The following is a 16,046-nucleotide window of genomic DNA, read 5'->3' as shown; positions in this document are numbered from 1 at the left end:
CTATGATATATCACCGATAATGAGGAACTTACTGCTATATGATGTTTGGCCATTGCAGTTTATTTTCTCCCTTTGTGCTGGCCCTCTTGGTTTTGGTGAACTTGCACGTGTTTTAGCATACTTCAAAATATTTGCTAGTCTCTTGTGCAAACTCTCATGCTACGAAAATAGTCAGTTAAACATATGCATTATATGAAGTATCAAATATCTGTAAAGAAATTATTTTGTTAACAAAAATGGAAACCTTATTAACGTTAAATCATTCCGCTTGTTTGCAAAGCTGTCAATTCAAAACTTTTCATGTGTTTTTCAAATTATTATTAAGGAATATGTGTATCTACGAATTGTGTAAGAAACATAGCCTGTAGATTTGTGTTGTTATATTGTTAAACCACCACATAATAAATCAGTCATATTTTGTAGGTTCTGAGAATCCTACAGAAGTCACATATTACAATCTGAAATGGCCTAGGCGTGTACTGATTCCGAAAATAGCACAAAAGATAATTGCATGAAATAAATGTGAAAAAGATTTACCTTTCGCCTACTTTTGCAATACCTTATTACTTGCAAATGAAGTGATACATACTGAAGGATATATTCAATTTTTATAAGATGTGATAGTTTGTATCAAACATGCATGTTCCCATGTAATATTCTTTTATTTTCACGAATTGTGAGTCATAAACGCGGAAAAGAAAAATACTACATTTCATATTCTGCCAAGTCAAGCAAGTCTAAAGAAAACAAAAATCTAGGAAGAGGTACTGGCGTAAGGATAATTACTAGTATATAAAATGGAGGCTCATTTTACCAGATCAGCAGATTTTTCAAAAGAGTACAAGTCATGGACACTTGTCTTTTGAATAAATTTACGTTTTGTGACTTCCCCCGTTTCAAGAAATCTAATTGCAGCCTTCAGAGTACGGAAGACATATTGGGTAACAGGATCCGTATAGTACTGCACAATAACAGCGATTGGAAGATTCAAACAAAAAAACGAAGGTTTTTAGTTGTCATTTTTTATCTATACCAGATATTTCTTTATTCCCATCCTTGTCCTTGTTCTTCTGTATACTATCTCTTTGACCCATCCTTGTGGCAACTCAGGTACGTTGAACTCCAGCAAGGCTAGAATCTACAATATAACAATACAAATTAGTTTCAGAATATCAAATCATTTAAGATATAAATTTTTAGTTATGTAGCGGAAATAGTGATGGTAAGAAATACATATTATCTTGAGAGTTTGTGTCGCATTGTCCATCTGTAACACATTCAGTGATCTTCATTTCCTCAACAGAGAGTAGTACATCTTCTTTAGAGAATACACGTACTCCCATTGCAGGGTGGACATAAAACTGCGGAAAATATACACACAATGTTATAATCAGATAAAAAATTATGATATGAGTAAATTTATTGTTGACATTTGATGTTAGTCTTTTACTGTACATACGTTGTATTTCTCATATGACCCTTGATTGTTAGCCTAGTAAAACATATAATGCTTGCTTAATTCACATCCAATCATCTACACTTAATGCTCTCACATGTGGAAAGCTGAATGAACCGTTGATAATCGTTCGTCGCCCCAGAGGCAATTATAGACAATCAACACGCATTGAGTTAGGAAATTACAAGAGTTTTTCGGTTTGAATGCAACTGTTGTCCTGGAGTTTCACTTTGTACACTAATTATACCATGAATACCATCAAAGATGAGTTTTCATAATTTTCCATATGACATGATAAAAGTCAAATGGATTAGATGTTCATGCAACCAAATAGGTAATCATGAAGATATATATTCCGAGAATACTTCTCATGAAAACTCTAATGGTACTATACATTGGCACCTTACCAAATAAAGTTTTTGGACCCTAATCCTGCGCGGCAATCCAGGGCGCAACCTACTTGCAATTTATAGCGGCAACCCATTTCAAACGGCTGGGATTGCGACCTTGGCGCCCACGCTAAGCCCCATACCCCCGTGCGCGAGTTGTAGATGGCCTTAGTAGTTAAATTAATAAAGTGATTATGTGCTTTCTAGAAAATCATTCATTGAGGAACAGATATAGTACTACAAGATATGGTAAAGGAAGAAAAAATATTACCTTGAACATCTTATCCATCTTCTCACCCCCAGCTATAATCTCAGCCAACCACCCCTTTGGAAGCCATTCGTGCACCTTCTGCATATTACCACGACAGAGTGATCCACACAAGGGTCATGGTTATATGTAAAACAGAAATACAGAATGACTTCACCACCAGACTAAGAAAAACATACATCCAGTGCAGCGGACTTCTTAGATTGTATCCAATGCTCATCCATCTCAGAGAAGAGATAGTTCAGGACCTCCGCCTTCATCCTGAATCCGGACCCTGACACGGGAGAAACGAAATACTGGAAAGAAAAAGTAAATCACATATCTGAAAAACAGAGCAGAAGAACAGAAGAAAAAAAACATGTATAGAGAATGTTCAGGTGTTAAAAGTAATCTATCTCAGGTGAATACAAGGTTGGCATACCTGGTAGGGAGCCCCATCCTCACCATGTTTGACCTCCATAACCCAGCCATCGGGGAGCCAGTCTGGTCGGTGCTCCACACCTTCTTCCTCGTTCTTCTTGACATTCATTCTCTCAGTCTGTGATCGATCAGTCCCTCTAAACTGTCTCCCTTCTATCTGTCAGCCTAAACCCTCTCTAGTCTAGATATAAATAGAGGAGCAAGGGAATTTATGTACAGCTATTTCATTTATTGTGGTGGTCAAAATTGGAAGGGTTTGAGTGAGGCGATCTATCTAGCTATGCACAGGCAATTTATTGTGGTGGTCAAAATTGGAAGGGTGTGAGTGAGGCAATCTATCGACATGCGTTTCTTACCAAAAATAAAGAGGCCGAATATCAACCTACCCACCTTTCCAAAAAAAAGAAGGGCTCCTTAACTCGGCAGAAGGAACCAAATTCTGGTTCGTAATAGGAACGCGGGTCCTGTTAACTTTGTAGTATATCGCTATCTCGTTTCCCGCCTTCCGATGAGCATTTGCATGCGTACCTAGCTCTGATCTCTATCCAGAATTCCAGATTTCTCTCTCTCCAAACTAGACGGTAGACGCCGACTTTCTTTAAGAAAATCAAACTACTTGTTAGCCTAATTAATAGATTGATTGATTACCCAATAATAATAGTTACCAAGAGCGTCCGAATTTTGACATGACCATCACAGATTTTTTGATATATTTTTTCCAAACAATGATGAATAAAAGTGACTACACTATATGTGCCAAACTAGCCAGCCAGCCACATGTTTGATTAAAGACAACTGATGCAACTTAAGATTAGATGAAACTATTACACAAATTGCAGGTTCTGGAATCGACTGAATATTACGAGCCTTGATGAAAACACTCCTACTCCCTCCGATCGCATTTAATTGACACAAAGCTCGCCAATGTGTACATACGTATCATACTGTGCCAACATCGATCAATACCGAACAGAGGTAGTACTATGTTAACACAGCAGCAGCGCATAAACACAAGAAGACGGAGCAAAGCAGCAGCCAGAGTCACCAAGACACACGGCGGAGTCTACACGAGGCCAAGCCTCCTGGGACGTCACCCTCCCGTGCCTGCACATACACACACAATCAATTAAGTTCTTGGAGCAAATTTCTACAGCTCTTCAACAAAAGAAGCTCTGCTGATATATAAGACAGGCAATCCATAAGAACACCACAGGCCATGCATTGCATTTGCCATATACAAAGACAAATGATTTATAGCAAGTACAGAACTGCTACATAGCTGAATGATCACTAGGAGTGCATACAAGCAGATTCAGTGGAGGCGAGCATGCTACATCACGTCCAGATTGCATAGCTACAAAACCATGTGAGCTAGCCGAACCTAAACTAACCAGCCTAATCAAATTTCCATTGGAGATCATCACACAATACTAAACCCAAGCACTGCCAATAAAAATGCTAAATCGACACAAACAAGCTCTGCTGACACACACATCCATAACAACACCACAGGCTGTGTTGCAATAAACAGCCAGATTATGCCACTCTGTACATTTCAATAAGGGCATCTCCAGCGGCGCGACGCATTTCGGACGCCCAAAAGTGGTCGCGAGCGTCCGTTTGCGTTGCCCCGCGGACATATTTTGTCCGCTCGTCCGTTTGCGTCTGTGTGCTCCCACCGGGGCGGCCCATTTTTTGAATTGCAACATAGTACAAACATTGAAAGTACTACATAAAAATGCATAAAAACTATACAAAGTATATCCATAGGCCTAGACTACTTGCTTCCTGACGGGCCGGCACCGTCGTTGCGTCGCTCCGTCGCCTGCTTCTCCGCCGCCTCCCGCGCGGCCGCTATGGCTCGGTGCGCCGCCGCGTCCTCTTGCAGGCACTGCTCCAGCCTCGCGTTGGCGGCCTCGTCCTTGAGCGTCTCGAAAGACTCGACGAGGGCCCGCTGCTCCGCCGCCCTCTCCTCCGGCGTCGGCGCATCAGGGTCATCGGATGACCAAGATATCTCCGAGTCGGAGTCCTCGGCTGCAGCGGCAGCCGCGAGCCTGCGCTGTTCCAGCTCGGCGTCCAACGCCGCGTGGCCCGCCAGCTCCTCCTCTGCTTCCTGCGCCGCGAGTGCCAGGGCCGCGGCGTCCCTGACCGGGTCAAGGAGGTCGCCCGTGCTGTCTTCAGAGTCTAACTCGTCGGAGGAGCTCGACGCCGGAGGAGGTGGAGTGGGAGGTGAAGGTGGAGGTGGAGGCGCGGCAGCCTGGCCGCATCTGGCGCTGCTCATGGTGGATCTGCTTGAGAGGAAGCGGCGCTACGGCAGCGGCGGCTAGGGTTTGTGGGGAGGAGATGAGATGCTCGCGCCCCTGTATATATAGCGTGGAGGCAGGGCGACGGCCGCGCCACGCGTGGCATCGCCATTACTACGTGCGCAGAGGTAGGCGACGGCCGCGAGCCACGCGAGGCATCGCCATTAACACGGCCGCAGACTGCCGAAGCGACGCCTCTGTGCCAGTACTGGCGGAGAAGACGCATCGACACTGCGCACGCTCGCGGAAGGCGAGGCACGCCATTAACGCGGCCCTGCAAAGGCTGCAGCGCGCCGCCCAGAAGTAATGCCGCGGAAGACGAAGCAGTTGTGCCTCTGCCAGGCGGGCTCGTGCGAGGACCGGGCGGACATTTTCCGCGACCGCCGAGTGTCCGCGGAGACGCAAACCTGGCGCATATTTGGACCAGGTTTGCGTCTCCGCGGACGGTCCGGTCACTTTGCGTGGCCCCGCTGGAGGTGGTGCCAGACGCATTTCCGGTCACGGCGAACACAAACGGTCGCTCAGCGTCCGTTTACGTCGCGCCGCTGGAGATGCCCTAATTGGTCACCTTTCCGTACCACGAAATGGGTACACATCACTCCTATACAACAACCTCACCTGATGCATGGCATGCCACTAAACAGTTCAATATATAGTCCAGTTCGGGTCAGCGGCTCGAGGCCCGAAACCACAAACTTACCTAAACCCATGAGAGTCAAAGAAGAAGGCCACCTCTGCCATCAGGCCCATCACATGGCAGCAAGGGCCAGGGGCGAAGAAATCAAAGCCTAGGGCCAGACGGGCTACATGGTCCAGCTACCCTGACTGTCGTTTAGTCCTCCATATTATCCTTGAACAAGGAGAACAAAGCATGGTCAGCAAAGCAAACACTCCAAATAGACGCCACCAAGCCAAATTTGAACTGATAAAAACACAATGGTTGCTGACAAGGCCTCTTAGTTTGGCAACAAAATAAAGGAGAGTTTCAACTGTAAACATGGCAGTACTCATGTTTTTTCCCTAGAAATGATAACAGATGAAGATTCCATACGGACTGACATTGCTAACAAGCAGAAACAAGGCACTAGTTAGTATCATTGTAAACACACTAACACAGTCCAGAGTAAAGATGGTAGCTGAACCAAATAAACAAGTTCATGCAGATAAAACATGTCTTGGAGGCTCAAAGTGATTTCAAAGTTCATGCCGATACAGAAAAACTTAAGTACAAGGAGCAAACCATATTCAACGGATGTAGGTAAATTAAACATTCAAATAGATGAAAAAGTACTTCACAGTGAGCAAATACTAATTTTAGTACAACAACACTGGGATAGTATTATTTAGAACAGGTAACGAGGAGTTAGGACATGTATGTCATTCCAGTAAAACTGTGCAAACTCCACTATCCAAACTATGCATGGAATCCTCAAGGGATTTTTTTTTCAGGGTCACACAGCACACAAACTTCAACCCAGCTGATTTACACACATGGACTAAGATTGGCATATCAGCACTAATGTTCGGAAGTTAAGTTGAAAACTTGCAACTGAAGATGCATCGTTTATCACATAATTGCTCCTAGCTGTAAAACAGGAATGGCAATCTTTTAGCCTGTAAATACACATTATTGCTAGCAGTGAACAACTGAAACCATTTCTGTGGTAAAGATTGCCATTTCTAAGTGAACACCCACCTGTTTGGCTTCGATTGAACAAATCTTTTCAGCCTGCAGGAGCAATAGCTGATCAACAGAAATTTAAAAACAAACAATATATCATGTGTTACCTAAGCAACACATAACATAACAGAAGACACCAAATTAACTTTGCATTCTACATGCGTGGAAAAACTAATCGGAACCGACGCCATTTGATGGGATTCTGGTAGCACCAACAGCTGTGCATGAAGCTAGCTTGCTGCAAGGTCAGGAACCATGCCCCTCATGCTGAACATAAGAAGAAAAATGTTGCATATCAAAGATCTGTTGAGTAGAAGAGGAGCACACTTTTCCCTCAAAATAATTAATGTCAATTACAGCAGTCCAAATCGGGCAAGCAAAAACAGGAAGCATGCACATCACCACATGATTCAATACGGAACGAGATAATCTATTTCCCAGGTAAGTGTTAACTGACCCACATGGGACTAGGGCTATCCTACCCAAAACACCATGATGGCATCTTGGCTCACTTGCAAGCATTCTCTAAACCCTAATGTCTACGACGCAGCGATTCTACATACACGTGGGCATCCCTGTCCTATTCATTTTAATAAGATGTGATAGTTTTTCTCAAATATGCATGTTCCCATGGAACATTCTTTTAATTTCACTGATTGCGAGTTATAAATGCGAACAAGAAAAAGACTACATTTCATATTATGCTAAGTCAAGTAAGTCTAAAGAAAACATAACTCTAGGAAGAGGTATTGTCGTAAGTATATTACTAGTATATACATAAAATGGAGGCTCACAATTACCAGATCAACAGATTTTTTTTCAAAAGAGTTCAAGTGGTGGACACTTGTCTTTTGAATAAACTGATGTTTTTTGTGGCTTTCCTAGTTCCAAGAAAGCTACATGCCAGCGTACGAAAGACATATTGGCTAACAAGATCCGTATAGTATTGCACAATAATAATGATTAGAAGATTCAAACAAAATTTATAGAAACAAAGGTAGTCCCTCCGTTTTTATATTATATAAGTCGACAACGCTTTTCGAGGTAAAACTTTGGCTATCAATTTTACTAACATAATATGAATTATATGTCACCAAAAGTATACCATTGGATTCATATTTGAAAGATGTTTCCAATGATATGTTTTTGGTGTTATATAACTTACTTTTTATTCAAAGTTTTGGCTTGAAATACTTAGTGGCCTTATATACAAAACGGAGGGAATATTTAGTTTTCATTTTTATGTATACCGGAGCATTCCTTCTCCCCTCTCTTATTTTTTCTGCATACCATCTCTTTGACCCATCCTTGTGGCAACACAAATGAGTTGAACTCCACCAAGGCTAGAATCTACAATATAAAATACAAATTAATTGGAGCATCTCAAATCATTTAAGATATAAATTGTTAGTTATGTAGCGGAACAAGTGATGGTAAGAAATACACATTATCTTGAGAGTTTGTGTCGCATTGTCCATATGTATCACATCCATTAATCTCCATTTCCTCAACATAGAGCAATACATCTTCTTTAGAGAATACATGTACTCCCATCAGGGTAAACATAAAACTGCCAAAGATATACACACAATGTTATAATGTGATAAACAAATGTATGATGTGAGTACATTTTATTGTTGACTTCTGATGTTAGTCTTTTGCAGGGCATGTACATACATTGTATTTCTCATATGACCCATGATTGTTATCCTAATTAAAAAGAATGCAATTATTGCTTAATTAACACCCAATTATCTACACTTAATGCTATGTCACATGTGGAAAGCTCCATGAACCGCTAATAATCCATCGTCGCCTAGTAGGCAATCATCGAAAATCCACATGTGTTGCGTTAGGAAACTACCAGAGTTGTTTCGGTTTGCATGCAAATGGATCTCCAAGAATTTCAATTTGTATACTAATAATACCATGCACACTATCACAGATAGTTTTAATAGTTTCATATGAAATGATTAAAGTCCATTAAACTATTTGATATTCATGCAAACAAATAGGTAATTATGAAGATATATATCCTGAAAATACTTATCATGAAAACTCTAGTGGTACTATACAATGGCCCCTTACCAAACAAAGTTTTTGGACCCTAATCGTGCACGGAAATCCAAGGTGCAACCTATTGGCACTTTATAGCACCAACCCATCTTAAACGTAACGGTCCATTGGCTGGGATTACGGTGCATTATATATGGCCTTACTAGTCTTTACTATTAAGGTGAAAGTCGTTGTGGTATCACACCTCACATGGCGTCACACTTCTTCCTATTTACATATCAAATACCACCGCCAAAAAATTTCCTAAAACTATCTCAGAATATATGCACTTACCCTTATCTTAACAATATTAGAGCATCTCTAGTCACGTCTCCCAAAGCGTCCTCCAAAACGCGCCGAATTTAGCGAATGGGGGACACCGCCGGCTCTTACCGCATTTGGGGCGCGTCCGATTCCAGCCGCGTGCCCTAAAACCACCCCCAAACATAAATGCAAATGGTTCACATTCAAAAGAGATTGTTCCCAATGAAGTCGTCGCGATCAAAGTAGCCGCGATTAAAATACTAGATGCGATCAAATTACAGACCGGTGGTGCAAATTGAACATAATTTAGAAGAAGGGGTTCGGTGACGTCGACGGTGCATCCTGAGTTGACGTAGGCCCTTCGTGCTCTGCCCGGGCTGAGTGCTCCGCCGCCAATGCCGAGGCCGACGCCAATGCTGACGCATGTGTACTAGCAGACGCAATCGCCAACGCGCCTACTGGTGCCGTCGCTGCCTTCGGGGGTGGGGTTGTTGCCACTGCCTCGGCCGCCACCATTTTGGCGTGGATCTCATCGAGGATCATGCCTTTGTAGAAGTTGTGCGCCGACCGGGAATCCATTCCAACTGTCGACGCGGTCAACAGGGAGAAGTCCTCTTTTTTGCATTTCTTGAGCTCCATCTTCTCTTCTTTCCTTTTGAGCAGCGTCGCCCACCTTTCATCATCCTTTTTGTCACGGATGAGCAGGGTCGAGGAGACTTCGGCGAGGCACTTGGTGATCGACGAATGTGTCTTCTCGGTCGTTGTTGTGTCCGCCAAGGCGGCCTTGGCATCCTTGTTGCCGATAGGACTCCTTGCCGATGTTACGAGTGGCGCATCCAGATCAAAGGCGCCATGTTTCCCATTCGACGTGGAAATACGCGTCAACCGCCACTTCTCGGTGGCTTGGTGGTCGATTTCTTGGCTAGCTTTTTGGGGCCTATCAGCGCCATGGCTAGGAGAGAGTATCGACGGAGGGAGGGAGAGAGTATCCGCGGCTGGAGGGAGAAACAAATCAGCGGGAGGGGGTGAAATCTTTTGGCATGGTAGAAAAATGTGCAGCTGGCGGCGGGAAGTGGCGTGAGGGCGCGATGTGGCGGGAGAGGTGCAACGTGGCGGGAGACTGATTAAATTTCAATGGGTCAATGATGCGTCGGGCCCGCCACTCCCTTTGTACGGTGCGTCCGGAGCGTCCCCTGTGGAGAGGGAACGGCCTCGGGGTGCCGGGCAGAGTATTGGGCAGCGCCGGGTGGAAAAGACCTTTGGTGCGCGTGACTGTGGCCATTTAAATATCCGGCACCCCAAAAACCTTTGGAGGACGGTTTGGGGGACACGACTGGAGATGCTCTTATATTTTTTGTCCGTTTCCTCTCAATTTTTTTGCCACCTCTCGATCCCTCCTTCTGATATTTGTGTGCCTAGCCATACAACTAACAAATAAATACCATACAAATGTCCAACTCGGTGCATCCTCATCCCCACCTACATTGACCTGCTCTCAATAAGGGCTTGTTTGTTAGTGAAGTATTAATGGGGATTAGTTGGAATAATTTTCTAGGGGATTGGGTGAATCTCGACCCATCACCAGATACTCACTAAGCACTAATCCCTACTACTAAAAACTTCCATTTGGTTGGCAGGGATTGGTGCACAAGGAAAAACTGAATAAAACAATGCAAACCAACATACAGTAGAAAAGATTCAATTTTTAATAGAGATGTGAACTCTAAGACATATTTGAGTTTTTAATACAGATGTGAACTCTGAGACATATCTGAAGGAGTACATCTCAGATGTTTTGCAGGCAAACGAGCTAAAGTTGCAAGAATTGAACAACATCAAATGGATATTGGCTTGGTACTCCAGATTGCAAGAATAACTTTGTCTCTGATTAGCAACTATAACATCTTAGCTCGAAGTGCCCGCCTGAAACATAAATAAAGGTCAGAGCCAATACATTGTACTCGCAATCTTTTAAAGGCACCCACAAGATATTAACAGTTCTAAAGGGAAACTACGTTTACGACACAGAGAAATTATGGAATGGTTTCTTCTAATGACAACCACCACTAGGATGCTAACCAAATATTAGGACATCAAGCACAGTCTTCACTAAAGCCTGACATTATGGCTACTTTAGCTCAACTTATGCCAAATGTGCACTTAGCAATTTTGACAGTTAGTCAGGTACTCGTGAATCAAGACATATTTGTCATCACTTATACATGACAAATCTACAATTTATAACACGGTAATATGAAAAATCAAACAATGACTTCTATCTTATTATTTGAGAAGATGGGTAATCTTCAGCCCTGAAATGATGTTAAACCTAATGACTTTAAACCTACCACCCCCACTCCCTACTCATGCACCTAATTCTGCTATGTCATTATCGGTACGTGGACACAGTTTACCCACGCAAAATGAACCAACAACAGTATTTACCAGAGCAGTATTATGCGCCTCAAAACAACTATGGTTCGGTAGGCAGAGTTAGCCATTCAAACCTCCAGGCCAGCTATACTAACTTCCCAGTCTCTCCACCGCCCCCAGTCAATGATGGTCCTTTGCCAACAAATAACTAGATGGGGGCAAACCCAAATTTCTCTTCTCGGGTACAACATCAACAACAACAAAATGTTGCTTCTGGTTCTTCCCAAGCTCCTAGCTCAGCAAAAAAAAGGTATCCATTATCTAAACAAGAATGATCCCAGGTTTCAAATACATGTATGCGACAACCTGAATTCGTTCAAGTCATGTGCAACTAGTAAATTCAAGGTTAATTACTAGGGGCATAAAATTTGATAATGGATACTTCTTGTTGGTGAGCTAGGAGCTTGAGAAGAACTAGAAGCGACATTTTATTGTTGTTATTGTTGTTGTACCTAAGAAGAGAAATTTGGGTTTGCCCCCATCTACTTGTTTGCCGGCAAAGGACCAACATTGACTTGGGGCAGGGGAGGGACTGGCAAGTTAGTATTGCCAGCCTGGAGGTTTGAATGGCTAAATGTTCCTACCGAATCATAGTTGTTTTGAGGCGCATAATACTGCTCTAGTCGATACTGTTGCTGGTCCATCTACTTGAGCAAATTGTGTCCAGCTACCGATGATGACATAGCATAATTAGGTTCTTGATTAGGGAGTGGGGGTGGCGATGGTAGGTTTAAATTCATTACAGGTTTAATGTAATTTCAGGTTTGAAGATTACCCATCTGATCGAATAATAAGATAGAAGTCAATGTTTGATTTTACATATTTCCATGTTAGAAATTGTAGATGTGTCATGTATAAGTGACGACAGACCTGTCTGGATTAGAGAGTACCTCACTAGTTGCCGGAATTGATGACTGCACATTTTGCATAAGTTGAACTAAAGTAGCCATAATGTCAGGCTTTAGTGAAGACTGTGCTTGATGTCCTACTATTTGGTCAATATCCTAGTGGTGGTTGTCATTACAAGAAACTATTCCATAATTTTTCGGTGTCGTAAACATGGGTTCCCTTTGGTAGAACTGTTAGTAGCTTGTAATTTCCTTTAAAAAAAATTGGGAGTACTAATGTATTGTCTCTGATCTTATTTATGTTTTAGGCGATCACTTCGAGTTAAGATGCTATCATTGATATTCATAAACAATGTTAATCTTGCAATTTGGAGTACCAAGCACTATCCATTTGCTGTTGTTCAATTCTTGCAACTTTAGCTCGTTTGCCTGGCAATCATCCGAGATGTACTTATTCAGGTTGTGTTACCATGTGTGTGACTCTTTAGTTTTATTGTATGCTAAAGCTCAAATATTTCTTAGAGTTCACACGTCTATTAAAAAATTGACCTTTCTAATGTATGGTGGTTTTTATTGTTTTATCGGTTTTCCCTTGTGCACGATCGGGTGATGGGTTAGTGGGGATCGGGTGATGGGTTGGGATTCACCAATCCCCTAAGGGATTATTCCCACTAATCCCCACTAATACTCCACTACCAAACAAGCCCTTACTAGGAACCTCCATGGAGGAGAACTCAATCCTGAAGAGGGCGGTAGTAGAGCATCAACGGTGATGCCTGGAATACGAGGAGGAGAATAGCCAGGTCGTCCACCACCGGGAGCAGGTCAAGTGGCTAGAGGCGGACAATTACCTGTTGTCCATGCACCTCAGGAACGCAGGGCCGGGAGGGAGCGCCATGTCGGGGAACTTCCACTGTAAGTTTTGTGAACAATGTAAGGACACTAAGAAGTCCGCCAAAGCCGATTATTAGCAGGTAGTTTCAAAAAAAATATAAGAAGGTTGATTCCCATGGCGTGAGGATATCTCATCCTCTGTTCATGGTAAGTGTATCCAAATGACGTTTTTTCCTCTCTGTTCATGGTAAGCGAATCCAAATATCTCATACTAGCAATCGTCTGTCGCTTGTCTCTGTGTTTGTTAGCTCTAGAGCTAGCTAGGGTGTCAAGATGCTAACCTAGACCAGGGCCTAGATGGCATGAGGCATGCCAGGATGCTAACCGAGGTGAATCGATTTTATTATAGCGGAAAAATCAAACAGACGAAATCATAGACGGCTATGCAGCCGATCGATGCGATGGAAGGGATGACCGTGAAGACCAGACCGTCATCTGCCAGGACTACAAGGCCCATCCCACGCCCGTATAGCAGGTAGAACCTCCCAGATCCCTTGACATTGCTGATGACCGCGTGCCGCTCAAAGGAGTTATCCATATCGACTAGGTCTTGTTGTTCGTCAAGCGTCTGGGTTACACCAACGATCAGTGTCGAGGGGTCTGCTCCAATTTCCTATGTGAGTTCACACTTATGATTGATTCCTGCTTTGTTCGGTTCTGAAGAATCTGTTCAGTAATTATTTATTAAGACTTCATAGTGTTCAATTCATTTCATGATTTGTATCTCAAACTCAGTCTTGTTATTTTAGCAGAGTTGAACTTTTTTTTATCAAACACACATTATCCATTTGATTCTACAAAATTATCTCTGCAATAGATTTTACGAGTTATAGTATTTCCACCTCTACTCTTCAATTGCATTACATCTGTACAAATTGTAGCAGAAAGAGAAAGGTATGGCTTGGGATCTACTTTTCCCTCTGGAATGTGGATCCGTGGACGATTATGTTCCTGAGTTATTAAGGCGGTCACCAGTTTCGTCATTGTTCGCCAATTTTGTTTACCTTTTGTTTGTGTTTAAGAAGATGTAAAGGAAAATAGTGGGTATTTCTTTAAGGATTGGCTATGGTACATGCAACTTCTAACTGGGTAGAAGTCGGTACAATGGTTCCTTTATTTGTGACCAGCAATTTTGTAATATTTTATTTATTCCATCCATGCTTGTATATTCTACTACAACCGTGTTCTAATGAATAAGGATTATTTTTTATTTAGGAAGTCAAATATGTAAAGTTTGACCATTTTTAGAATAAATTATTAACATGTACAATGTAAAGTTAATACGTTAAGATACATCATGAATTGTATATTTCATAGAAAAAACATGTTATTCATTGGAACGGGTGGAGTATGAGATTTTCATCAATTCTACTAGGTCATTTTGATCTATATGCCATGTCGTTATCAGGTTAATATGAATATTTATAAGTTATTTAAACCAACAAATAAATTCCTAGATATACTTGGCACTAAATGACTTTACATTTGGCTTTGGTAAATAAAATATTCTTCTTGGCATACATGTTTGAAAAGGGAAATTCTTATTAAGCCCATCACCATGATTAGATGAGTGTTAGTTTCTAGAGCTGCCGCACCATTAAATAAATGCAGTGGTACCTATTACGCTTCAACGTCACCAACCAGCATACACAGAGCTCCGGCGACGTTTGCTAGGCCTAGTGCCCGACGAGCTCCACACCGAAGATCGAGCCTAAGTTTGGGCCAACAAGGCTGGCCGCCCGTGGTGGCGTTGATGATGGCAAGGATAAGCCACCCAAATCAAGGTAGTCGACAGACAGGAGGCTAAAAGAAGGTTTTAGTTTGGGGCGAGGGGAACACCGACACCGGAGAATATCTATGTGCCCAGAGGATAGCCAACTAGGGCACGATAAACTGATGGCAAGGTGACACAATAGTGGAACCCACCACGGGGAGTGCATGACATCTGCTTGGCCAATGCTGGTGGGTGGGCCACAGTGGTTGGTGGAGTCTGGCGTCGGTGGTGCTTTTCTCCTCCCTCCTCTCGAACAACAAAACATCATAGAATTTTTAGTTCGAATTTGAAAAGGGTTTATTTGACATGTGACCATGGGTACAAATGGCAGACAGAGAGAGTGTGTGTGCGCGCAATTTTGGAGAAAGAGAATGTCGTTATCTGCTTGCGGTTGGAGTAGAAGGGCCCTCGGCAATGTGATGTCGTGGCCGCAGAGGTGGAGCCATAAAAATAAAATTATGTGCTGGTTGGTTCTATCTAATTATGTCGCGGTTGGACGCTCGTGTTCACAGAATATAATAGTCTCTTATGGTTGGTTCTATCTACTTATTTTATTTTTCCTGCGCAACCATGGGTATTCCACTAGCTAAATCTATAAAGTGATTATGTGCTTTCTAGAAAATCATTCATTAGGGAACAAAGATAACAGTAAATGATATGATATGGTAAAGGAAGAAAAAAGATTACCTAGCTTGAGCATTTTGTCCATGTTCTCGCCCCTAGCTCTAATCTCAGCAAACCACCTCTTTGAAAGCCATTTGTATGATTCTGCGTATTACGAGGACAGAGCGAGCCACACAAGAGTCATGGCTATAGGTTAAACAAAAATATAGAATGACCAACAATAGAAGGAAAAATATATTATCTTGAGAGTTTGTTTCGCATTGTCCATCTGTATCACATTCAATGATCTTAATTTTCTTAACATAGAGTAGTACATCTTTTTTAGAGAATACACGTACTCCCATCACAGGATGAACATAAAACTGCGAAAAATATACACACAATGTTATAATCTGATAGAAAAGTATGATTCGAGTAAATTTTGTTGTTGACATTTGATGTTAGTCTTTTCCAGAGCATGTACATACATTGTATTTCTCATATGACCCATAATTGTTAGCCTAAAACATATAATGCTTGCTTAATGCACATCCAATCATATCTACACTTCATGATATGTCACATGTGAAAAGCTGCATGAACCGCTGATAATCCTTGGTCGCCCCCGTAGGCAGGAAAGTACACACAATCCACATCC

At 42.3% G+C, this 16,046-nt stretch overlaps 1 protein-coding gene across 1 annotated transcript; it reads right to left on the bottom strand.

Moving 5' to 3' along the window:
- Positions 1–2,678, bottom strand: LOC139835123 (uncharacterized). Its single transcript, XM_071825097.1, has 7 exons — positions 2,535–2,678; positions 2,293–2,409; positions 2,117–2,194; positions 1,236–1,361; positions 1,034–1,138; positions 815–961; positions 1–159 (listed from the first exon to the last, which is right to left on the bottom strand). Exons 1-7 carry the CDS (start codon positions 2,640–2,642, stop codon positions 1–3), a joined length of 840 nt encoding a protein of 279 aa, XP_071681198.1. The 5' UTR covers positions 2,643–2,678.
- Between the last annotated feature and the right edge of the window lie 13,368 nt (positions 2,679–16,046).

Source organism: Lolium perenne, chromosome 2 (genome assembly GCF_019359855.2).
Source record: "Lolium perenne isolate Kyuss_39 chromosome 2, Kyuss_2.0, whole genome shotgun sequence".
NCBI classification, from domain to species: Eukaryota; Viridiplantae; Streptophyta; class Magnoliopsida; order Poales; family Poaceae; genus Lolium; species Lolium perenne.
The sequence above is the reverse complement of the archived record's forward strand: the minus strand, read 5'-3'. Positions and strand labels throughout refer to the sequence as shown.